At 41.4% G+C, this 26,701-nt stretch overlaps 1 protein-coding gene across 9 annotated transcripts in view; it reads right to left on the bottom strand.

Moving 5' to 3' along the window:
* bcorl1 (BCL6 corepressor-like 1) overlaps positions 1 to 26,701 on the bottom strand; it is a 301,883-nt gene that overhangs the window by 158,717 nt on the left and 116,465 nt on the right. For all 9 annotated transcript variants that reach the window (XM_041195890.1, XM_041195882.1, XM_041195881.1 and 6 more), the window contains one exon: positions 1,979 to 2,112. Coding sequence is in view for 8 of the 9 variants with exons in the window: in XM_041195882.1 (XP_041051816.1) it covers positions 1,979 to 2,064 (86 nt within the window). In the remaining variant the exon portion in view is untranslated. The remainder of the gene's footprint in view (positions 1 to 1,978; positions 2,113 to 26,701) is intronic.

Below are 26,701 nucleotides of genomic sequence, written 5' to 3'. Positions count from 1 at the left end.
TTGGTGCACCACCTCAACCTAGCCAAATGCTGTTAGAATTACACCATCCCTGGGATGAGGGGGTTATCTTGTGAAGAGAGGTTGGGCCAGTATCCACTGGAGTTAAGAAGTGATCTTACTGAAACATATAAGATCCTGATGGGACCTGACAGAGTGGATGTTGAGAGGATGTTTCCCCTCCTGGGGAAGACCAGGATAAGGAGATACAGTTTAAAATAAGGTGCTCCCATTTAAGATGAAGATGAGGAGAAACTTTTTCTCTCAGAGGGTCATGAGTCTGTGGAGCTTTCTTTCCCAGAGAGTGGCAGAGGCAGGGTCACTGAAAATTTTTAAGGCAGAGGTAGAATAGATTCTTGACTAACAAGAAGGGTACAGGGGTTAGTCAGGAAAGTGGCGTTGAGGCCACAATCAGATCAGCCGTGATTTTATCGAATGGCAGAGCAGGCCTGAGGGGCCAAATGGCCTATTCCTGCTCCTAATTCGTATATATGTACATATGTATCCCAAACAGTAATATAACGACTGCTGGCACCCTTGCCACACCACATTCTTTGTCCTCTTCCAAAAAGGCAGTGCACTCAGCACCTCCTTCCTCCTGCAGCTTCCATCCTCATTGCTATGCTATGTTGTGTGGAGTGCAGCACATCATCTTTCTCACTGTCTGGGCTGCTGTACACTGAAGGCCTCCAGATCTGTTCAGGCATCTAAAGTGCATCTTCAGCATTCCAGCTACTTGTTCAATGACCATTCTTTTGGTCATGTGGTTTCAAATATATTTCTCCTGGGCCTCATCGTATGGGCTCCCACAGCTACGTGTTCAGTGGGCAGCCCGTCTCAAAGAAGCGAACCACTAACTCTGCTTTGAGGTCCAAAGAGCTCAGTGAGGGTTGACTGGAGCAGTATAAAAGCCGCATGGCAATTCCTGGGAATCTTTCTTAAACATTCATGATTGACTTTTTGTGATTGTATATGAGCTGCACATTTATGGAGTGGAAGTCTTTGAAGTTGATAAAGAATCTGGGTCACCTTGATTGCCACATGCATGGAGTCAATGACTTCCTAGCCCTGTGGGAAGCCAGCCAGATCTACAAAACTCAATGCCTGCTCATTCTGACCGACCTCATCGGTTGCAAAGTGCACATATTTCTCAGTCCTGGCACACATGGCATTGGTCATCGGTGTGATACATTTGTGGGCAGCAGATTGCGGGTTTCTGCAGCCTGTCTATCCTGAGAGGGTTTCTCATATGCAACTTGGTGCGCTGCAGTTAAAAGTGGAATTCAGTGGGGGTTGCAGCCAGTTTCCTGCCAACTTTCAATTTCAGTCCTTTTAACCAACCACACTTTTTTTAGGTTAAAATTCATTGTTTCTAGAGGGAAAAAAATATTGATAGAAACATAGCAAAAAGGAGCAGTAGGCCATTCGGCCCTTCAGCTGATCATCTAACTCAATAGCCTGCTCCCGCTTTCTCCCCATATCCTTTGATCCCTTTCGCCCCAAGAGCTATATTTAACTCCTTCTTGAAAATATCCAATGTTTTGGCCTCAACTACTTTCTGTGGAACTAAATTCCACAGGCTCACCAATTTCTGGGTGAAGAAATTTCTCCTCAACTCAGTCCTAAATGGTCTACCCTGTATCTACAGACTGTAACCCTTGGTTCTGGACTCCCCCACCACCTTCCTGCATCTACCCTGTCTAGTCCTGTTAGAATTTTACAGGTTTCTTTGAGATCCCCCCTCATTCTTCTGAACTCCAGCAAACATAATCCTAACCGACTCAATCTCTTCTTACATGACAGTCCCGCCATCCCAGGATGGAAATGATGAAAGAATAGATCAGGCAAAATGGTTGGATTTGTCAGATCCAATGGCCTTTTCCTGTTCCTTTACATCATGTTTCTGTGCTGGAATTCAGTAGATTTGCAGATTTCAACGTGATAGTAATCTTTCCATTCATTACTTTGCAGGATCACTCACCTATCTTCCTTAATGCCACACATCCGGATTCGGTCGGAGTTTGTCCAGTCGTGAACGCCGTTGTACAGCGAGGCTGTGGCAAGCATGACAGGGGAAGATCGATGACAGCAGTTGCACTCTTATACTGCTCCAATCTGTATGACAAAGGATAACCATTAGCAACTAAAGATATAGATACAGTGTCTCAAAATCGGCAACCTTGAGACCAAGGCTATGTCGGATTTCAGATCTTGCTGGATTTCTGATCAGGCAGCTCGGGCCAGGGGTGGGTTGGGTCAACTGTCACTAAGAGTGTAGGAATTGACTGGCGTGGAAGTGGCGAAGGAGGTAACTAGTCCGACACCACATCAATGCGGCATCTAGCTGAATTGTCCAGATAAGTTTTTTTTAAAACTTTACTCAATTCAAATTGATGCACAGCACATGCTAAAATGTCCAGTTTTCAGACAACTGTTGTTTGGACAGCCAGAATTGAGATACTGTACCTGTTCATTCTTCTTCCAAAGCCTGATGTACAATATTGCAGTATTACTGTTCTGAAGTGAGGCATTTTTGGCAGATTTACAAGATCTGACTGTCAAAATTCTGACAACCTAAACTACTGTACTGGTCTGATGAAGATTGTAGGAAGGATACACCAGCCTTGCAGGGAGTGCAACAGAGAATTACTAGAATGATTTTTAAAAAAATTTGTTCATGCGATGTGGGCGTCGCTGGCCAGGCCAGCATATATTACCTGGATGTCTGGATTCCAAGGGTTAAACTATGATAAGAGATTAAACAAACTAGGATTGTATTTCCTGGAATTTAGTAGGTTATGGGGTGACTTGAATGAAATTTTCAAGATATTATGGGGAACAGTTTGGGAAGATTGGGAGAAGCTATTTCTGCTAGTTGAGGAGTTGCAGGCAATGTTGGTGATGGTCTAAAAATTAGAGCTAGAGGTCTCAGGTATGAAATCAGGAACAGTTCTCCATGCAAAGAGTGATCGAAGCTTGAAACTCTCTTCTGCAAATAGTAATTGATGCTAGATCAATTGTTAACTTTAATTTTTGTTAGCCAAAGATAGCAAGGGATATGGGGCAAAGGCAGGTATAGGGAGTTGAGTCATAGAGCATCCAAGATTTCATTGAATGGCAGAACAGACTTGAGGCTAAATGGTCTAGTCGTGTTCCTATGTTCCATTTGGATACTCAATTTCTGAAACAACACTGAGCAACAGGATATTAGAGAACACATTATTTCCATTGCCCCCCCCCCAGACTTAAGAAGAACATTTACTACCAGTCCAAATCTGAAAATAGAATGTACTAGACCAGCAATATTTGTAGTCTGTAACTGATAACAAACATTTACAATTTTCTAGAAGGTTCAATGTGCACTATGTTAGATAAAGTGTGAAAACAATGTCGCTATTGAAATTTGAGGGCATTTTAAAAGTCAATACAAAAACATGCATTTTGAACTCGCATGCTGGAGCCTAGATATATTTTACATAGGAGTTCTCCATTGTAATAGAAATGAAAGATTAAATGAGGGATAACATCATGGTCAATGATTACCTAGAGAAAAAGTCAAACACCATTTTTATTAAATGGTGTTCTAGGATTTTGTTTAAAGGTTCCTTATCATTTTTAAAACTGAGAACAGAGAAAAATATTGTGTGCAAAATGCACCAACTTAATAAAGGAATTTGGGGTAGAATTTCTGTGAGGGTTCCCTGGTCACCCACTGTAATTTCAGTTACATCCAGCCAATTTTCCAGTTGCCACTCAGTAGCAAGCAGCCAGTTTTCAGTTCTGTACATGTCATCTATCCACATTTGTCATGAAAATCCAGCAACTGCACCCAGCCTCTACGGTGGCAGGCAAAATAAGAGTGATTTAAATTTCACACAAAGTACTGATATTATGCATTAGTTACAACAGCTTAGTTACAAATGGTTCAACTCCACTCACGGTACCAAATAAGCTTAGCTCCTAACTCATGGGCAAAATTTTTAGCTCTGCGCGTCCGTACTGCCCGAGGGCAAAATGATGCACGTTAATGTCAGGCGAGCATCCTGATGTCAACATGCAGTCACGCAATATTTCAGTTGGCAGCACGCCCGCTGACAAGCAAAAGGCCTGTTAAGACCATTAACGTTATCAAAAGAAATTTTTCACTGCCCGTCCAACCTTACGGTTGGCAGGCAGGCGAAAAGGCCAAGCGGCCTTTGCAATTTTTAGGGAACCTTATCCACGGGCGGGATGAGGTTTCCTAAAGCTAATAAAATTAAAATAAAAGCTTTAAAATTTGATTAATAACATGTCCCTGCTCATGTGACAGTGTTACAAGAGGGGACATGTTTTATTACATTTTTCAATTCTTTACTATTTTAAACAACTCTTCATCTCCCTGAGGCAGCTCTGTGCCTCGGAGATTCCGAAGCGTGCACTCGCACGCATGGGTGAAGTTCACGCTCGTCCCACCTGCACAGGCAGCGCTGAGCGCTGCCACTCGCATTTCATGCTGGGTGGGCCTTAATTGGCCCGCCAGCGTGAAATCAGCTTCTGGCCTCGATCGCAGGCAGTGGTCGGCTTCCTGGCTGCCCCCGCCAAACCCGCCTGAAAAGGGCTAAATTCTGCCTCATGTTTTACAAGTGGATTGAAGAATTGAAGCTAACTGCAGAGTGATCAGAAAAAATGTTAAATCACAGAATTATTATAGCACAGAAGGCGGCCATTCAGGCCATCGTGTCTGGTTGTTTGAATGAGCAATTTACTTAGTGTCATTACCCCACATTCTCCTTGTAACCCTGCGCATTTTTCTTTTTCAGAAACTATCCAATTCCTTTCTGAATACCTTGATTGAACCTGACTCCACCACACTGTCTGGAAGTACATTTCCATGTCGCCATTACCAGGTTACCAATATTCATTTCTAAAATAAACTTGATCCTGAGGCCACGAGGGAGGGAGAAAGATAGATTGAGGAAGCAGGGATTCCTCATCCTCTGATAATTCTTGATGGTGCAGTTATCCACAGTATAAAACAGAGTTTCCCAAGCAAAGATGATGCCATTAGGAAATGTGGGAGGAACGTCTCTCTGAACTGGAAGGAAGGAAGGAAATAAGAACTGCTACTATGAACTCAGTAGGAGAAGAGTTGCTGACTTGACTGGGAAGAAAAGTGCAATATGAAAATGACACAATCAGATTTAGTATTCAGACTACCAATACACATCCACAATTTAGTAGGGAACTAATTCTGCAATTCTAGCTACATTCTTCCACTAAAAAGATGATATTTGCAGGCTTAAGTTATGAAACGTCTATGCTTATCTGCACATGTTATAAGCTTACATATGTTTTTGAGTTATCAACTTTTTTGAGACTGTGGGCTGAATTCTCCCCCCGTCACGGGGATTGTGAGGGGGCGGGCAGGAGCAAGCGCAAAGCCGATCGGTGCCCCTGATTGGGTGCGCGCCGCCATTTCGTGTGGGCAGGCCAATTAAGGCCCACCCAAGGTGACGCACACCTGGGAGCACTGTGCACTCGCTGAGTTGGGACCTGCGCTTTCACGCATGCGTGAAAGAGAGTAGAAATCTCCCCAAGGCACAGTAGTGCCTCAGGGAGATTAGTTTAAGTTCTGAAAAATTTAATAAAGGTAAAAGAAATAAAGGGCATGTCCCCTCATGTGAAACTGTCACAAGAGCTGGAACGTGTCCATTAATTTTTTTCAAAAAATTTTATTTAATTAATAAACATTCATGAAACCTCATCCCGCCTGTGGATGAGGTTTCATGAAAAATGTGAAGGCCACCTGGGTGTGCCTGCCAACCTTAAGGTTGGATGGGCAGCATTCTTAACAACTTTAATTACTTTCTTTATGGACTTAACAGGCCTTCGACAGTTCAGCGGCTGCACATCAGCCGAACTAATAATCTAAATGACATGCGGTGACGTAGGGATGCCCGTACGACGTCACTACGTGTCAGCGAGCAGGCCCTGCCCCTGCTCGCTGACCAGAAAATTCTTCCCTGTGAATTTCTGCTGGTTTTCTAGCTTGGCAGGTAAGCTTCAGTTCTCACAGAGATTTTCCTTTATTTATTTGTCAAGATTACTGAACCCAATCTTCCTCATAACTAATACTTTGAAGTCAACCATTTGCATGAGGGGAAAGCATGATCTGAAGACTGAGGGGGAACACCTTTTCCACAGTAATGAGCAAGACGCTTTACACTGAATTCACCTGGTCAATTCGTTTGGTAGTACAGAACTTCAGTATTGCTGAGAAAAGAGACGTGCTGTCAACCTTATCGCCTTGCACTCATCAGAACATATGCAAGGGTGTCAAATTCTCAAGAAATCCTGAGTGGGTTCTACACTAACTAGCACATCAAGGAAAGGGAGTTCGTTAGAGTGCGCATTAAAGGCGTGTAATTTTTACATGCAGCTACGGGTTCAAATATAACAAAAGTATAATTTATGTATTGGAAATACAGTAAAATTTCTGTTATCCAGCACTCTACCAATCAGAATTCCCTATTAACTGGAATTCCGAGGTCAGGTCTGTTTTCTGATTGGACACACAAACCTCCTCCCACTCTAATTAGCTCTTCCTACCCTGCTCCCATAACCCTCTATTCATTTTCCCCATGGATGTTTCAAGCCTTACTTTAAAACAAACCACTGTTGTTAAATATTTATTTAGCTATCTAAGTGGTTTGAGTTACAATATCGTTACAGAACTTAGAACTAGGGAACACGTATGTTTCAGTTCAATTGTTTTAAACACACATCTCTTATGAATGGCTTGGTGAAACTGTTTTTGTTATTATTTTGTATTGTTTATGAATTGAAACCTGTCTTTTAAAGACTCTTGCTATGTTAAATTAACATAGCCCAGATCAAACAATGGAGCCTGATTATGGTAAATTGTTTATTATAGGATAGGATTTACATTACATCTCCTGCCAATAAAACTTCAAATATATTCTAGATTGCTCTGTGTGGCAAAACTATTGTATGAATATAAGAGGAAAATTAGCCACACAAACAAAAAGGCAACACATTTATTAACATAACTGAGCACAACTGAGGTTAAAAGTGTTAACTCAACTTCCTTTACCAAACTTTTGAAAAGATGCTCTGCAGCGATACATACATAATAGGCATTGCCTATCAGGCTCTATCCACCTTCTGTATGTATAACTGTGCCAATAAACATAATAATATTGAGTACTAAAAGATTAGGAAAGGTTTTGTTGCGCAGTTGGTAGCATCCCTGCCTCTGAGCCAGAAGCTCTGGGTTCAAGTCCCACCTCAAGACTTGATGGCCAAGTTTATAATGCGGTCAAACAGGTTGATTAACACACACCAATATGAGACAATAGGAACAGGAGAGATTCCTAGTCACAAGTAATGGAAAAAAAAGTCAGAGCCTCTACCATCATATCCTTAGCACCAGACTACAACATGCATGTAAAAATGCACATTGCCATAGTAACTTGGATTCCTGGAGCGATTTGTATCATACCACTAGAAGATTCTTGGGTTGTAGTTAAAATATTCTCTTGAAAGTAGTATCACCAATAATTGTAGACTGATATTCTGAAAGGGAAACTTTCTTTAACTGTGATTTCTATGGGCAGAATCTGCTGTTTGGCGTGCGGGTCCTGCCCCCGCCCCCGCATGCCGACGCGAAAAATGACGCATGATGATGTTGAACGTGTGTCCCAACATCACCATGCATCATTTTGGTCGTCAGTTTAGCGGGCGTGCACCGGAGTCGACTGCTCACTCAAACTGTCAAAGGCCTGTTAAGGCCATTAGTGAACTAGTTAAAGTACTTGTCAGGGCTGCACGTCCAACTTTAAGGTTGGTGGGCAGGCGAAGATCCCAAGCGGCCTTTGCATTTTTCATGGAACCTCATCAACGGGTGGGATGAGATTTCATCAAGGGTTTATTAATTTAATAAAATGTTTTATGAACATTCATAAACATGTCCCAGCTCATGTGACAATGTCACATGAGGGGACATGTCTGAATAATTTTATTTTTAAAATTTTCCCATCTTTATGACTGAACTTGACCTCCCTGAAGCAGCTTCATGCCTCAGGGAGATTTCTGGGCTCTTTCTCGCGCATGCATGAAAGAGCGCAGGCCTCGACTCTCCCTCTTCCTCCAGCCCGCACAGGTAGTACTGAGCACTTTTGGGTGCGCATCACGCTGGGCAGGCCTTAATTGGCCAACCCACATAAAATGGCAGCATGCAGCCGATCACAGGCAGCGATTGGCTCTACCCCCGGTCCTGACCAGACTGCCCGACGGGGAGAAAATTCTCCCCTATATTTCTACAGGTCTTCCACAAACACAAAGGCAATCAGAACACACCTGCCATATTGCTTTTGAGTGATCTATCACATTCCTAACCATCCAATGAGCAGAAAACAGTATAAAGTATGTGAATACTTGATATGTATTAGAAGCGAAAAATCTGAAACCTTCATTCACAATATGTCATGTCATGTATACTCTGCCCAAAGGCAGATCCTTTGCTTATTGTCTGCTTATGCTTCATCCTGAGCTGTTTTCTTGGCAGTTTTTATCAGTGGTGGCTTACCATTGCCTTCCACTCCCACAAGGAGGCAGGTCCCATGTCTACATCCACCAGAACTGGAATCGAACCCATGCTGTTGCCATTATTCTTAACCACATGTTAGCCACCTAGCAACTAAAGCTAAAAGGCTCCCTACACAATATGTATTGGAAGTGAAAAATCTGAAACCTTCATACAAGTGCTTACAAGGAAAAACTGAAACACAGGGAAACTTGAGAACAAAAAATGTTCTTGGCACAGGTTAACATTCAAGATAAAGAACATTCTTCAGTTCTGCCAGAATATTAACCCAAAATGACAATACTCTTTCTCTTTGCTGACTAATCTCCTGTGCATTTTCAGTTTTTAATTTCAATGGAATCAAGTAGTGCCCATCATGTTGGAGTGTTTTAGAAGCTTGTGTGTGTATATATACACACACACATATTTGTAAACTTGTTACTACTTGCACTGCACTCATGGAAAAGTAGAAACAGATGCAAATATTCCCAAACTGGCAAATACTGTGCTTGGTTATAGCTGAGTCTGTGAGTTACAAATATTTACTCCAAAAGACAATTTTGGGAGCATCGGTAAAAGGTGGCACCACTCTAAACAAAACTACTATAGGTAATAATTAGCAAAAATGTGTCAGCTCTAATACACGGAGGAAATAACTCCCTAATAGTTTTCTCTTGGGAAACCTTCAGGAATTAGAGAGAAACAATTTATGATTTTGCACCTTGCTTAGCAGATTAAATAATTTCTACATCGTTCATTACAGTGCAACCATGCTGAGATTTTTTTTCTATATTTTTCATATCGAAAATCTGAACATGTCCATACCCTTCAATTTCATACTGTGAGGGTTTAGCACCTTAAATGTTATTTCTCTATTTTAAAAACTGTTCTAAAATCAAGGTAATTTCCCCCTCAGAATGTACATTAGCAACTAGGGTCCAATAAGTAAAGCTTTTAGCTAACTGCATTTCAGCTATCGCTCTTGTTCTCAAATACAGTGTTGAGATTTTAGTAACCCATAATGGTGAATAATTATTTTTTTCACTATATCCTCCATGTTGCCTTTCAAGATTTAAGCACAGTCTGAAAATGGATTTTTGAGCCATTTAAGGCTGATGTGAAGCAGGTCCATCACTAGTGAAGTATGAGGGACAGCAATTATTGGTAACAATTCAGATTTTAATAATTACATAAAAGCTCACTTATTATTTTCCATCACACATTAGCATCAATAATTAAAAGTATCTTGTGACAACACTTTATATTACACCCAGAGAAAATGCTTCACTGTAGTCTGTTTAACACCATAATAAACCATAATGCAGTTAAATTTTCCTCCCCGCATGTTAAAAATACCGACTTAAGTTCCTATGCAGTTCCACAGGCACCTCCAACTCTCTAGTACATTACTCAGATTCTTCATAAGTAAGTTTTAACAATGGTGTTGGTATGCTATTCAGTCGTGGGAGCTATCACAGTCAAGCCTAATCTTGTAATTACTCATGGCCATTGTTTTACGAACAACAATGGGGAAGTCTCACCCTAGTTCTAGTAGACAGAGGTCAAGTATGCCAACTCAGCAAACACCTGGTGAAAAATGTGATTGGGGGGGCACCTCTGATCGGGGCCCCCAATTGGGGGCATGCTGCCATTTTACGTGGGTGACGTCTGCCAGGAAGTGCTATGTGCTCCCTGTGCAGGTGGGGGAGGGGAGAAATTCCCTCAGCCAGGAGTGCACTCTTTCGCGCACGCGCATGCGAAAGATTGCACAGATCTCCCTGAGGCTAAGTGCTGCCTCAGGGAGATCGGCTCAGAATTAAAATTTTTAATGGGAATGATTAAAAAAAATTCCCTGACATGTCCCCTCATGTGACACTGTCACATGAGTTGAGACATGTCCATAATTTTTATTGAAAGATTCGATAACAATTTAAATACCCTCATGAAACCTCATCCCGCCCGTGGATGAAGTGTTATGCTTTTTCCAAAGCCCGCCAGGGCTCCCAGCCTGCCCACCAACCTTAAGGTTGGACGGGTAGGTTCATTAATTATCTTAATTAGTTTTTCAATGGCCTCAGCTGTGCCCCCGCCGACCTGAAAATGGAAATGATGTGGGGTGACATCAGGAGTTCCCCCCCCACCTTGCTGACCAGAAGATCCTGCCCAATACTGGTGCCACCTTGACTGTTTGACTCAATATCATAGTCCAGTCTTTTAAACTTTCGAATCATACGATAGCAACCCAAGTGAGCAGAACCATAACACACACATGAACAAACCTTTCACTTTATCAAGCCTGTGCTGATGTCTTTCCCCCACAAAAAACAACTAATTTAATCCCACTATCCTGCTCAATCACCACATCCCTTAATATTGGTCTTTTTCAAAGAATTTGTGAACTCTGCTTCCTAAGACAGAGAAATACACATTCTAGCCACCCAATGTAAATAATTTATTTCTACCCTTACCTTTATTAAATTTAGTGACAATCTTAATTTGTGCCCTTTCATTTCTGTCCCAATTATCAAAGGAAATTCCCATAATCGTGACCCTTCATAATCCACTGGGTAACCAGTTAGTCCTTCACAATTCAAGTTTAAAAAAAGCCAATTTAAGTCCACCTTTATAACTGTAACCCTCAAGCCTGAGAACATCCCAGTGAATTGACCATGCATCGTTTTCACTGCATTTATATGCTTGGTCTATTCAGCTGCTATTTCATCCCTGACATGTCTCAGGGCCCTTGGATGTAAACTATTAGTGAATAAGCTTGAGTAATTTATTTCAATAGTACATTTCAGTAACTGTAACAATCGAGCTCTACAAGTTCTCCAAATCAATTAACCAGCTTTGCTGTGAAAACTAAGGTATATGATCTCTTCTATTCTTTCTGCCTTCAAGCTTGCATCCTCATCTCTCATCATCACTATCTTGATTATTCTCTTACTACCAAAGTGCCAATATTGTTTTATTTCAATTTAGTTTACTATTATTTTTTATGCTTTTCACTAATTAGGAGCATGAACCCTGGCTGATTTCCATCACTACCTCCACTACCCTGGCAAAACAGTAACATCATGAGCAACTGTAGATCCCTGGTGCTGTTCTGGATGAGAGGAGTTAAATCAGTCCAGACCAGGGAATCCGACAGGATTTCTGTCTCTTTTTTGCCTTGTTCACAAATCTTTTGGTTATCTCCACCTATCACTGGCCCTCTATCCAGCTCTACTTGTCCCATCCCCCTTAAACCAGCTTATATTTCACCTCTTTTCTATTTTTCCTTAGTTCTGTTCAAGAGTCATGTGGACTCAAAATGTTAACTGTGTTCCTCTCCGCAGATGCTGTCAGACCTGCTGAGTTTTTCCAGGTATTTTTATTTTTGTTTTGGATTTCCAGCATCCGCAGATTTTTGTTTTTATCTTAGTGTTTAATTGACTGCCACTCCTCTTCAAGGAATGCCTACCTTGAAGAAGTATTGCTCTTCTCTCCGACAAGATTTCCGTCTCTCTCTTTTGCCTTGTTTACATATCTTTTGGTTATCTCCACCTATCACTGGCCCTCTATCCAGATCTACTTGTCCCACCCCCCCTTAAACCAGATTATAGTTCACCTTTTTTCTATTTTTCCTTAGTTCTGTAACTCGAAACGTTAATTGTGTTCCTCTCCACAGATGCTGTCAGACCTACTGAGTTTTTCCAGCTATTTTTGTTTTGAATTTCCAGCATCCGCAGTTTTTTGCTTTTATCAAACAGAAGACCTTCCTGTTCTGTAAGTCTCAGCACCAAAACCAACGGATATATTGTCCCACACCGCCACAAGGGGGTGTCTCCTATCATCAAAATTAACTAAACTTTCCCAAATTTTGTAGCAATGTCAGAAAGCAAGTTAACGTTGAAATAATTATTTGTTGTCCAGTGTCTTTCACTGAATGACTCTGGAATTTGGGTGAAAAACACTCAATCCCTGTTCAAAAACAATCGGAACACTGAAAATGAACCACACAATTCACGTGAAAAATACAAAGTAGAAAAAATACTTTACTGTTGCCTAGCAACAGTGGTCCAGTGACACAGACACAAGAGACAGGAATTGAGAGGCAGACAGTTTAGTGTGTGTAGGAGAGACAGGAATTTTAAGCTCTTCAAGAAGTAAAACTACAAGGTTGTTGGGACAGTAGTTAACTGAATAATCAATCATAGAACTCAGTAAAGTGATCAGTTTAGCAGAGGTGCTATTGGAGGACTGAGTATAGAGCACTCATTTGTTTGCTCTGCAGCTGAAGAAACAGTGAGTTTGGAGTGTAGTTTTTGGGTGTCTCAGGAAGAGATACGAGCTGGGTGAAAAGCATCAAGTGAATGCTCCAGAATTCACCAGAAGCAAACTACTGTGCGAGTCCCAAGTGAGACACCAATGTGTCAAGCTAGTGGTAACTCTTCACTGGTTTGTGTCTGTAAAGATTTGCTAGAGTAAAGAAATAGTGTGATTTTGAGTCATCTTGTGTTTGTATTGAGATTTTTCCAACCTTTTTGTCTGGAGTAATATTATTCACTTTTCTTGTTTAATATATATTTTATTGTGTGCGTTAAAAGTTCATCAGCAGACTCCTATGAATTTGTTTAATAGCTTTCCTCCCCGGTTTCTAAAAAAACATCAGGATTTATCAAGCCACATTTCACTCTGGGGTCTGACTTGTCCAGTATTATATCAGTTAGGATCATAACACAAACCTTAACTCAGAGATAGCTTACATTACAACAATGACTAAGTTTCAAAACTGCTTCATTGTCTGCAAAGCACACCTTTAACATAGGAGGTGGTGAAACAGATTGATTCAGGCCAAGACAACTCCAAATCAGATCACGAGCTCGAGTCCTACTCGAGGAATTAAGCACAAAATCTTGTGGGGTACTGAGGGAGAACTGCATTGTCAGATATGTTGCCTTTCAGGTGAGAAATTGAACTTGATAGATTCTTGATAAGCAAGGGGGTGAAAGGTTATTTGGGGCAGGCAGGAATGTGGAGTTAAGGTTACAATCGGATCAGCCATGATCTTATTGAATGGCAGAGCAGGCTCGAAGGGCCAAGTGGCCTACTCCTGCTCCTAATTCATATGTATGCATGTAATTCTCTCTTGCTCTCCAGATGGACATAAAAATCCCACTATTAGAAATATAGGAGTATTGTCCTGATTAATACTTAACCAGAATCACTGAAAATAATTATCTAATCATTTATTTCATTGCCGTTTGTAGGACCTTGCTGTCTGCAAATTGGCTGCCCAGTTTTTTAAAAAATTACAACAGAGATCACAGGCTGAATTCTCTCAGCCCTGTGATGGAAGGCTTGGGGATGGGTGTCGGGAAAATACATGGGACTGCATTGGGGCAGCTACCCAATGCATTGTAACCACTGGGGAACTTTCCTGGGGAGCCTGGGAATAGAATCAGTTGCCACCTCCAAGAAGGCAGTAACCAATTACTTTGGTTAAGGCTCCAATATGGGCAATTTTTGTCAGTGGCAGAGTGACCTCTTGCCATCATACCTTTATGTTGTTAGACCCACCTCAGCAGCACCCACCTCTCCTAGTGGGGCTGCCATGGCTTCAGAGCTGCTTTCTGATTGGGCCTGCAGCATTAGGTGCTTGTTCACCTTCCTTAACAGGGAAGCGAGTACGAAGGCAGGAATTTGGGAGGCCAATTCTGGAAGATTGCACCACCAGTCTCGCTGCTTGCAAGTGTGGGCTCAGGGCTTTTATTTGGTCCTGTTACTGGGACCTGAAACCCACAGGAAAATCCAGTCCTAAATTACTGGGAAATGCTTTGGAACAACTAGAGGTTATCAAAGATGCTAAATAGCAGCAAGTTCTTTCTATATTGCCATCACAAGTTGCACAGTAATTTTTTAACCAATTGTCCCCATGAATATTATTTTCACACTTATTTTATTTTAAAAAAGTATACTTTATCAACTTTGCCACAATTTTCAAAATTATGTAAATATATTAAGACTGCAAAAAACTGATTATACTTTGAAGTACCTGGTTGTTAACAGATTGTAGTTTGCGAGAACTTGCTCTCTTTTCAAATTGGCTACTGTCTTCCCTTAATTACAGCAGCAACTACGCTTCAAAAAGTACTCCATTGACTGAAATGCCTTGGGATGACTGGAGGTTACAAAAGGCATTGCATAAATGCAAGTCTCTTACTTTTAAAGGTAATCCATTGGCTGGGATGCGCTTTGGAAGTTCCTAAAGATGTGCAAGATGCTGTATAAAGACAATTTCTTTTTTCTTCCTTTTGGTTTTGTAAAATTGTAATTTCAGACAGCAATTAAATCAAGCTATTTTTTTTAAAAATTTGTTTTGTTAGAATCTTTACATTATGTTGCCCTGTGACCTTAGGTACATCAACTGGTTCTACGGTCAAGCATGCCAAGCCAAGTAGCCTTTGGACCACAGCCCCTGCACATTTTGCTAATTCTAGCAAAAGCATCTTGTGCTGTCTCTAAGTTTCCCGTCTATTTGCTACAACAATGTTAACCACCTCCACTAAAACTAAAACTATCCAGAGAACCATGATGTATTTGGTTGCTGAATGGATCAATGAAGTGTTTTTTACCCAATCACTGGGTCCTTAATCGGGCAGAATCACAGAGTACAGAAGCCATTCAGTCCATCCCATTGAAGTGACATGCTGTAGATTCTTTCGGTTTCTTACCTCCATAAAGATATATGAACATTAGACGCCCCCTATCGTTTTAAAAGGCGGCAATGACTTCAAACCTTCCTTTATCAGCGCTGAAGTAGCCAATCTCCGGAGTGCACATATGAGCGGCTAGTATCTGTTGCTCCCCACGATTACCGCCATTACACGCTCCGCTCGGCTCCAGCAGCGAGAGACCAAACGCCTGTTTAAATGGTTCTGTGCGCCCGAGGCTGCCTCAACAAACCGTGTGCCTCGGCCAATCAGGGTCGCTGTACGCAGGCCCCGCCCAAACAGCGCGCGAGGGCGCCACACGAGGCAGAGCGCTGGAGCCGATAGCTGCCAACGGATCTGACAGCACACGACGGTCTGCGGCGGTGATAAACGATTCCTTGACACTTACTTCGCTCGGTGAGCAGCAGCAGCACAGAAACCGGCCTGTTAATGGTGTAAGGTATAGAACAGAATTACACTGAAGGTTGACTGGTGCCTCCGTGCGGATGTTATTGCCAAACACAACGCTCCGAGAAAGCACCACACGCACGGGTGGCGGGAACGCAACGAGCATGTCAGAGTGAACGAAACGCATTTTGGGTGTTGTAGTCCGCTGGCCGACACTTTGTTCGGGATGTCAAGAGGCGAGAAGAACCTGAGGAACTACAAGGCCCAAAATCCGTCATTCTCCAGCTCGGATTCAGACGTGTGATATCTGCACTGATCAATGCGTCCGTTTCAGCATGTCGGGCGTAAAGCAGCATTCAGTCGTTATTACAGCTTTTATTAATTTTTAAAAATCCATGAAAAAATACAAGCAATACTCCCCAATATTGTTAAAAGATGACCTGCAAGAAAGACCTAACACCTCAGTTCCCACAAACTGCAAACATTGCTGTAGATGCTTATCCTACTTATATTTCTATCACTATTTTTTTTGTTATCCAATAATTTAGCAACATAAATAATACATTAAAATGAAAACATAGTGAGAAGAACTAAATTACTGGATTTAAACACAGACTTCTTGTTGAATCTTGTTGAGGAATCGGGAGTCTCACCTGCCTGCTCCAGAGCAGGCATGAGACCCACGCTGTCTCTTTTCGGGAAGGCCTGTCAAGCCTCAGCCCAATCAGGCAGTAGCGAATCCAGCCTTTCCTGGAATCAAGACCCCAGGGGTGGATGTCTCATCCACCAAGAGCTGCAGCTAATCAGAGGCTGGCAGCTCTTATGCTCAGCAGTGTCAATGGGGAGGCTGTGGCTGCTGATCTAGACAGGTTAGGAGAATGGCAAAGAAGTGGCAGATGGAATAGAATGTGGGGAAGTGTGAGGTCATGCACTTTGGTAGGAAGAATAGAGGCATAGACTATTTTCTAAATGGGGAGAGAATTCAGAAATCTGGAGTGCAAAGGGACTTACTTGGGAGTCCTAGTCCAGGATTCTCTTAAGGTTAACTTGCAGGTTGAGTCGGTAGTTAGGAAGGCAAATGCAATGTTGGCATTTATTTCGAGAGGACTAGAATATAAAAGCAGGGATGTGCTGCTGAGGCTTTATAAGGCTCTTGTCAGACCACATTTAGAATGTTGTGAACAATTTTGGGCCCCGTATCTCAGGATGTGCTGGTCCTGGAGAGGGTCCAGAGGAGGTTCACGAGAATGATCCCAGGAATGAAAGGCTTAACATACGAGGAATGTTTGAGGACTCTGGGTCCATACTCGATGGAGATTAGAAGGATGAGGGGGGATCTGATTGAAACTTACAGAATACTGAAAGGCCTGGATAGAGTGGACGTGGGGAAGATGTTTCCAATAGTAGGAGAGACTAGGACCCGAGTAAAGGGAAGACCTTTTAGAACAGTGATGAGGAGAAACTTCTTTAGCCAGAGAGTGATGAATCTGTGGAATTCATTGCCACAGAAGGCTGTGGAGGCCAGGTCATTGAGTGTAGTTAAGACCGAGATAGATAGGTTCTTGATTGGTAAGGGCATCAAAGGTTACAGGGAGAAGGTGAGAGAATGGAGTTGAGAAACTTATCAGCCATGATTGAATTGCAGAGCATACTATGTCTTATGGTCTTATGATTATGGACTCGGGCCACAGTTAAGTAATGTGGGGAGGGCTTGGCGGGTTTCGCAGGGAGAGGGGCGCAGGGAGCAACAACAAGGGCAGGGTATGGCTCTCAGCACACCATCCCCCCTTCCAATATCCAGTCCCTCGACATGGCACTGAGTGCCTTTGATCAACGGATGCACCCCACCCCCATCCCCAGGTGGTGCCAAGCTGTCCACATAGTTTTGCTGCTCTGCATGCCACATGGCAACAGGCCTGCCTGCAGCTGGGTAATACCAGCAGAGGCAGGATGAGGCCCTTAAGTGGATATTAATTTAGGTATGCCACCGTCCCACCTACTTAAATGCTCTTCCTGCCTCCAATCTCTCCATCAGAGAGAGCAGAAGATTTCACCCATTATGACATTTTGTCCAGTCCACAACAGCATCTGATGTATTTTCATTTTAAAACCAGTCAGCAAACAGTTCCATCATGCTATAACTAACCATACAATGTTGGTCGTCATTTCACATTTATCTATTTACAAATATTTAAAACAAATCTTATTCGTTACACTTTTTGCAACTCTCAACTGACCAAAGGCAAATGTGTTTTAACCTCCAAGTGCTGTAACTCTTAAGAACAGATGAATGACAGGCTTTCTCGTGGGATTTTAAAAAGGATAAATGTTTATTACACAACACCTGAAACATATACGCAACAGCACCCACTCACCCAGACACACACACACACAAGAAAAGGTGATTATAAAAGCGTTAGCATGCACTTAGGTCTTCGAAGTCCAAACATTTGTTGTCACACTTGCTCCTTTCGATATGAAGACTTCAAACTTTGCAGGCCTTTGTGATTTCCTTTTTGGCCCACTGAAGAAATAGAAGTTGGAGGTTTACGAAGACAGTTTTACATTGGCTTTCTGCTTGTAGTCACAGATTTCTCTGGTTTCATTCCAGTCGTGGTACAGTCGAACCCTTGCGGCAAATACCTGGTTTGGTTCCTCAAATGGATAAGGTAAAGGCCAGCCCAAATTCTCTGTCTCCTAATGGATTGTAAGCAGCGTCCTGTTCCTTTGCTGGTCTGGAACTCCTTTCTTTTCTGCCTGCTGCTCCAAATATGTGTCTTATTAAATTCCATCATACATCTGGTTTCTGTCATGTGACCATAATACTCTTTTTCATTGTTCTCACAAATGGTCTCTGATGCCTTGGGCATTGGCACATAATGATGTTTGAGTTTCATCCATTTGTATCTCCTTGTGATAAAATTGGGTTCTTCAGAATTCTACTCTGCAGCCAAGAGGTCTGCAAGTCCACTGTGAGCTAGCTTCTGCAATTATTGGAGAAAGACTGCCATTATTCCAACAGTAAAGATCTGTTGCATTTTAATCTCAATGAAACGTCCCAAAAGGTTGTTTACATTTTAATGTCTTGTCCAAACATGCAGCCTAGCTTCCAGGGCCTTGTGTAGTGCCGTATATATTGGCAAAAAAGAAAAAGTTGCCTTACCTCTCAACACCATTTTGTTTCAAAAGCAGAGTGTCCATTCTCCATATTGTTTTAAGATAAAATGTTCATTTCAAATAAATCTGTAAGTCTATATTGCATGAGCATGACGACGTTAACATTGTCTCCCAAGTTGTAAATATGTATATAACAAAGTCCTACAACAGTTATTTCAAAATTCACTTGGTTGCAGGGAAAGCAAAGCAACAAATGAAATTCACCCAGCACAAAGGCACCAATTGTGAACTTCTAAGATTAATACAATTTTAAAATAAATCCCAAACTTAACAGTGTATTTTTCAGTATTGATAAGAATAGATTGCGTTATTAAAACCCTTGAAAATGTAAATTCTCAATTTGTTATTCAATTATTATAAAATAAAATTACAACATTCTGTTTTCACAGATGGAATGATGTTTTTATTTAGATATTGATGTTGACTGATGTCTATTTAAACATATAAAAGATGTTGAATTTCAGCCATGTGCCTGCCATCTTGTGACATTAAATTAAAGCTATCAGCAAAAACTGTTTTGATGAGATATAATAAGACAGTGTGGATGAATTTGCCAATTAGTTGCAGAATCTAAAGCCTTTTCATTTTCAAAAGTGAAGACATCATGCTTTGGTTTACAACAGTTTGTTCTATAGAGGTAATATTTACTTAGACCTGGTTTTGACCAACTGCCCTGATCATCTGAAAGTATTTACAAAACCACCAGTCAGCTAGCATTTGTCCTTGGCTTTTTTTTTGGTACCTTGAAAGAAATATCAGTACATTTTTAGTTTGATAAAGGCAGTTTAATTGATATAAAGTAAGTTGTTACTACCTCAAAATGGCATCACCTTCAAGTGATCAGTCAAAAGATCCAAATACTATCTTGGCTCATACTAAGCAGATCCGTATTTACTGTTGTAGAGAACATCCAAACAGCATCTGTTCACAGCTGAAGTTTAATGAAAGGCAAACTGCAGCACTGTCCAAAATGTAAATGCTTCAGTAGTTGTGAAGCAAAACAACCAAAAAGTTAGGGAAACCCATGTCTATAGCAAATTGCAATAAATAAAAAGCTAGTCATCAAGCTTTCTAGAGGTAGATCACAAGATAGGTTCAGACAAAGAAGACCCTTCATCCCTTTTTATTTAATTACTCCAGAATACTGACCCCTATTGTTTTCATCACAGTTTCTAACTTTACTGAGTTATTTGGTGACAATCAGTTCTACTTGTTAGTTATCCATGTTGTTAAGAAGTACATCCTAACTTTGCCCTTCACATTCCTGTACCTCTATCTTCTTGTCATAGAATGATGTAACACCAAAGGAGGCTCTGTCAGCCCTTTGGTTGAGTTATCCAAATAGTCCCATGCCCCTGCTTTTTCCCCCTAACCCTGCAAATTTTTTGCCTTGAAGTATTTATCCAGTTCCATTTAGAACTTAAGATTGAATTTGTAACCAGCATCCTTTCAGGCAGTGCTGTGCAGATCCCAATTCACTATAAAAATTAATGTTTTTTCTTGTTGCCTCTGGCTCTTTTGCCAATCACTTAGATTTGTGTCATCTAGTAATCAACTCTTCTGCTACTGGAAACAATATCTCATTACCTACTCCTCAAAATTGTTTATGATTTTGAACCGCATGATGTTTTATGCATCATGTACAAGCTAACCTCCTGCCGATTACCATGTATTGCTCACCCTCAGCTAATGATCAATACTCCTCCATGTTGAACACCACTTGGAAGAAGCAAGAGTGATAGCAATGGCACAAAATTTACTCTATGTGGGGACTTCAATGTTCATCATCAACAATGGCTCAGTAGCACCACTACTGACGAGCTAGCAGAATCCTAAAGGCCATATTTTCCAGATTGGGCCTGCAGCAGGTAGTGAGAGAACTAATACGAGGGAAAAACCAACCTTGATCTCACCCTCACCAAATTACCTGTCACAGATGCATCAGTCTGTGACTCCATGGCAGGAGTGACCACCACACAGTCCTCGTGGAGATAAAGTCCTGCCTTCACGTTGAAGACACCTCCATCGTGTTTTGTAGAAATACTGCTATGCCAAATGGGATATATTCAGAACATATTTTGGTTGTGCGTACATTTTTGGAGTTGCCATAGGATACTCTATTTCTATCGGTTAATTTTGGACACCAGATACACTCAACAGTTGTGTGGTGCATATTTTAATTAATGTGATACGACACAAGTAGATAAAGTTGATGAAGGGAATGCAATTAATGTTGTCTGTATGGATTTTAAGAAAGTGTCTGGCAAAGTACCACAAAAGGCAGGTTAACAAAATTGTGGCTTATGGAATAGAAAGGTCAATGTCAACTTAGATTTAAAAAATGGCTTAAGGACAGCAAACAGCAAGTTGTCATAAATTAAAAGCAAAATACTGCAGATGCTGGAAATCTGAAACAGAAACAGATAAAGCTGGAAAAACTCAGCAGGTCTGACAGCATCTGTGGAGAGAGAAACAGAGTTGACGTTTCAAGTCCGTTGTACTAAATGGTTGTTTTTCAGATTGAAGGTTGGTAAACAGTAATGTTCTCCTTTTCTGATTTATTTATATAAATATATATGATGTATAAATGACTTATAAATTGGAATACAGAGTAAAATTTCAAAATTTGCCAATGATACCAAACTTGGAGAAGTGGCAAACAGTGAGGATGATACTAATCGACTGCACAGGGCATAGAAAGGCTAACAGAATGGTCAGACAAGTGACAGGTGGAATTTAGTACAGAGAGGTGCAGGATGATGTATTTTGGTGCAAGGGATAGGGATAGGCAATACAGACTTAATGGCACAGTTCTAAAGTGTGCAGGGATAGAGGGACCTTAGGATACATGTGCATAGATCTTTGAACATAATGAGAGTAGTTAGCAAGCATATGGGATCTTGGGCTTCATAAATAGCGGCACTTAGTGCGAAAGCAGGGAAGTTATGCTGATCCTTTATAAAGCTTTAGGCCAATGTTATAGTACTGTGTCCAGTTCTGGTCACCACACTTTTAGGAAGGAATGTGGGGGTTCTTCAGAGGGTGGAGAGGAGATTTACCAGAATGGTCCAGGGATGGGGATTTTAGCTACCAGGTTAGCTTGGAGAAGCTGGACTTGTTCTTCTTGATGCAAAGTAGATTGTAGGGAGATTTGATAGAGGTGTACAAAATTATGACTGGTTTAGATAAGATAGACAAGGAAAAACTCTTCCCACTAACAGGTAGTGCAAGGACTAGGGGACACAGAGGTGCAGGGCGAATGTGAGAATGAATTTTTTTATGCAGCGAGCAGTAATGGCCAAGGACTTGCTGCCCATGATGGTAGTAGAAGCAGAGAAAATCAATGCTTTCAAAAGGAAATTGGATGGGCACTTGAAGGAAGTAAACTTGCAGGACAATGAGGATGCAGCAGGGGAATGGGGCTGACCGGATTGTTCCACAGAGAGCCAGCACAGACTCAATGGTCTGAGTGGCCTCTATCTGAGTCATAAATTACACCATGACAAGACTCAGCATCTCAAAAATGAGCATTAAGGGATTTGCTATGTCCATCACCTGCAGCAGAATTATATTCCACCACAAATCTGTAACCTCATGGCCCAGAATTTTCTTCACTCTACCAATTCAATCAAGCTGGGGAATGCAGTAAAACATGCTAGGATGAGCATATCTAAAAATAACATGCCAACCTGATGAAGCTAAATCAAGGACTACATACATGCTAGACAGCAGATGCAGCATGCTATAGACAGCTAAACAATCCATTCACTACCAATGGATCAGATCAAAGCTCTGCTGCCTTGCCACACCTAATTGTAAATGGCGGTGGACAATTAAACAACTATGGGTAGGGGGAGGAGGCTCAATGAACATCTTCATCCTTAATCATGGTGGAACTTAGCACAAGACATGTTTGCAACCATTTTCAGCCAGAAGTATCAAGATGATGATTCATCTCAGTATCCTCCTGAAATACTCACCATCAAAGTTGCCAGTTTTCAGCCAATTTGATTCACTCCACGTGATTTCAAGAAATGGCTGAGCAACTATACAACAAAGGCCATGGGCCTTGATAACATTCCAGCTGTAGCAGCGAGAACTTGTAATCCAGAACTACCCGCGCCTCTTGCTAAGTTGTTCCAATATAGCTACAACATTGGCATCTATCCAACGACGTGAAATTGCCCAGATTTATCCTGCCCAGAAAAAGCAGGACATTTCCAATCCAGCTAATTACTACCCCATCAGTCTACTCTCAATCATCAGTAAAGTGATGGAAGGTGTCACTGACAGTTTCATCGAATAACACCTACTCACCAAAAATCTGCTCACTGATGCTAAGCTTAGGTTCCACCAGGACCACTTGGCTCCAAACCTCATTGTAGACTTGGTCCAATCATGAACAAATGAGCTGAATTATAGGGATGAAATGAAGTGCCCTAGGACTCAAAGCAATGTTTGACCGGGTGTGGCATCAAGGAGCCCTAGAAAAATTGAAGTCAATGGGAATCATGGACAACTCTCCACTAGTTGGTATCATATCTAGCACAAAGGAAAATGGCTGCAGTTGTTGGAGGCACATCACCTCAGTCCCAGGACATTGCTGCAGGTGTCCCTTGGGGTAGCTTCCTAAGGCCAGCCATCTTCAGCTGCTTCATCAATGACCTTTTAACCATGTGAGGAGACTAAGACCTCACACCGTATATTTTTATAAAATACATACGGATATCCCCATGGCTATTTCTAAAAGTTTTAAAACTGGACAAAGACCTTTTAAAATAGCTGAAGCTGCCAGTCTGTGACCCTCAAACATAAGGAAGCTTTCTGGCAGTATAAGGGAAACTTGCACCTTGTAATCTCTGAAGAGACACTAACAACACCCCTGTGGGCTGCACAGACCAAATTCAAAGAGAACTATACAAAGGCCATCTGCATTTCCTAACCCAGGTTGGCCAACCAGAGTCTACTCATCTGCTAGGACAAAGGACCCCGCAACCTTCCTTTCAGTTCTTAATGATTGATGCATTTAACCATCCTGGGGACCCAGAAGAGGGATACACATTCTTTGTTAACATTCTTGGTGACATGAACCTCCAGCTGGTGGACCAGTTGTATTGCCTTGCTGTACTGCAAACTCAGTCTGCCATTTTTCCATCTAACAGCATCACATAAAAGGGGCTCTGTCCAGATTGAATACCTGGCCCCATCTACACTGCTTCTATTGGAAAACCTGTACCCTTGCTTACAAAACTGAATCATCGCTACATGCCTATCTCATCGTGTGAAGTCACCACTGCCGAAAAAGTAAATTAACCAGCATCGGTTTTTAGCTCACAGACCTCCGTGAAGGAATACCTCGTTGGACTTTGATTCTGCACTCTGGAACCCATATGAAACACCATTTATTTTCTCTGTGGTCTCGGCACGGTACATCTTTCTTTTCTCTATCCCTCTTTTACTGTATGACTGCAAGGGGTGGGGCAACATTGCGACCCCCCCGCCACCACGCTTAAGTGTTTGCAAATAAACTAGCCCTTTGATCGCATCCTATCTGGAGATTGCTGAGGTAATTAATAGAAATTGGATAATAACAAAACCGAAGGGTTGGAAAATACTCCACTGCTTATCAAGAGGGAAACAAATCAAAAACACCTTTCTGTTTACAGGCAGGTAGTGAGAGGAGAAATTAGTGTGGTTTAAATAATTAAACCCCCCATCCCCTCCTATCTGTAACAACCACCATAAGTTCAGAAGTGGGGACGTTCATTGATGATTGCAGTGTTCAATTCCATTTGCAACTCTACAGATAACGGAAGAAGTCCATGCCTGCATACATTAAGAGCTGGGCAACTTTCAGGCTTAGGCTGATTAGTGGCAAGTAACATACTCAACACATAAGTGCCAGGCAATGACCATCTCCAATATACCCCATACCTCAACATTCAACAGCATCGTTCACTATCAGCATCTTGTGATTTCTGTTGACCATATACTTAACCAGATCAGCCACATAAAAACCATGGCTACAAGAACACACCACCTAATTCCCCAAAATCGTTCCAACGTCTACTTAAGTCAGGAGAGTGATAGAATACTCTCCACTGCCTGGATGAGTGCAGCTCCAACAACACTCAAGAAGTTCAACACCATCCAGAATACTTGATTAGCTCCCCATCCACCACCTTAAGCATTCACTTCCTCTCGCACCAGCACACCATGGCTGCAGTGTATGCAATCTACCATATTCACTGAAGTAACTAGCCAAGGTTTCTTTAACAGCACTTTCCAAACTCTATGCCACTATAATTAAAGCCAAATATTCTATTTTTTTTGTATCTTACTTTGATATTTTCACCCACTGGTTTTGATTTTTATTTCTTCTTCATTTAATTTCTCAGTGACCATTTTCTATTCGCTGCTTGTTGCTTTTTGATAGATACTTTTCTGCTTTTTATGTGGCTGTCTCTTTCTCTTTATACTTTCTGTTGCCTTTTCCTCACTAAGGTTCCCAGGCACACACAAGAATATTCTAAGATATCCTCTAAGACAATAACAATCCTACTGTGATATCACACAAGTTCTGTTCCAATGACATCATGAATGAAGATTCCTGCCTATAATCTATTTAAGAATGAGATTAAGCCCTTGGTGATTAAAATAGAATTCTTATCCTGTTAAATGTGTACATTGTACATAGATGTTAAAAAGTGTTATGGTAATCCAATTCTAAAAATGTTTCCCAAGCATTGTGTTAAAATCTACAGACAAGTATTTAGTCAGTTCATTTGAATCAGAGCCCAAGAATTTGCCCAAATAATAATCAAGACCTATAAGCAATCAATTCAGTTTGTATGTTGTTACGACTGGTTCCCAGGCGCAGTTCCCCCAATTTATGATCCTGGACGAGGTACCCCAAATTGTTATGCTCCCAGGTAAGGAGGGATGAACTGATACCCTTTCGATTATTCAACCCCCTTGGCTGGTCACAACAAGGTTAATTTAAAAAAGATCCCTTCCCTTGCAGATATCTTTTCTCAGTCCAAATGTATTTATGTTTTAAAAGGGGCCAATTTAACCAGGCGGTCTTGAATCAAAGAAAGAATGAGATTATTAGTTACTAAACAAGAGGGAAAATAATAAAAGCAAAACACACATACATACAGATTAGAAATGCGAAATTGAGTTAAAAAAAATATACAAATCAGTCCTTAGGCTTTGTGAGTAGAAGATGGCAAAATGTGGCCGTTAAGTTGGAGTGATTCCGATATCACTGACTTTGGCAGTTGAGCAGTTGGGTTGGAAATTCTTGGTTCTGCCGGTTAGCTGAAAGGAGCTGTCCTGTTTCCATTTTGACTGTGGCTCTGCTGACTTGTGAGTTGCTTCCAGCAATCAGAGAGAAAGTTTTTTTTTACTTGCACGTGCAGGGATGCGCAGTTGATGTTCTTCAACTGTGAACTTCACAGCACACACACACCAGAACAGAATACCAGAATAGCACACAGAGCTAGAGTTACGGTTGACTTTTTTTAAAACCCCTTTCCTTATGTATTCCTGGAAAAACAAACATGCCTTTCACCCAGATCTGTTTTCTTTTCAGCTCAGTTCATGTTCACAGTCTGGGATATAACTCAACAGGAGATGGTTTCAGCTGAGATGGTAATCATTTTCCATTATCTCCGCAACCACAGAAGAATACAGTTCAGTTTGCATTATATCTTTTCCTTTGAAGTGTCTCTCTCTCTCTGAAGTAGGCTGTGTCACACCTTTTAGTGCAAATTCCATTCTCTCTGAACTAGTTAGTCAAGCAATCCACATAGGAATTTTCCAGCAAGTGATTACC

The sequence above is a fragment of the Carcharodon carcharias genome, chromosome 9 (genome assembly GCF_017639515.1).
Source record: "Carcharodon carcharias isolate sCarCar2 chromosome 9, sCarCar2.pri, whole genome shotgun sequence".
NCBI lineage: Eukaryota > Metazoa > Chordata > Chondrichthyes > Lamniformes > Lamnidae > Carcharodon > Carcharodon carcharias.
The sequence above is the reverse complement of the archived record's forward strand: the minus strand, read 5'-3'. Positions and strand labels throughout refer to the sequence as shown.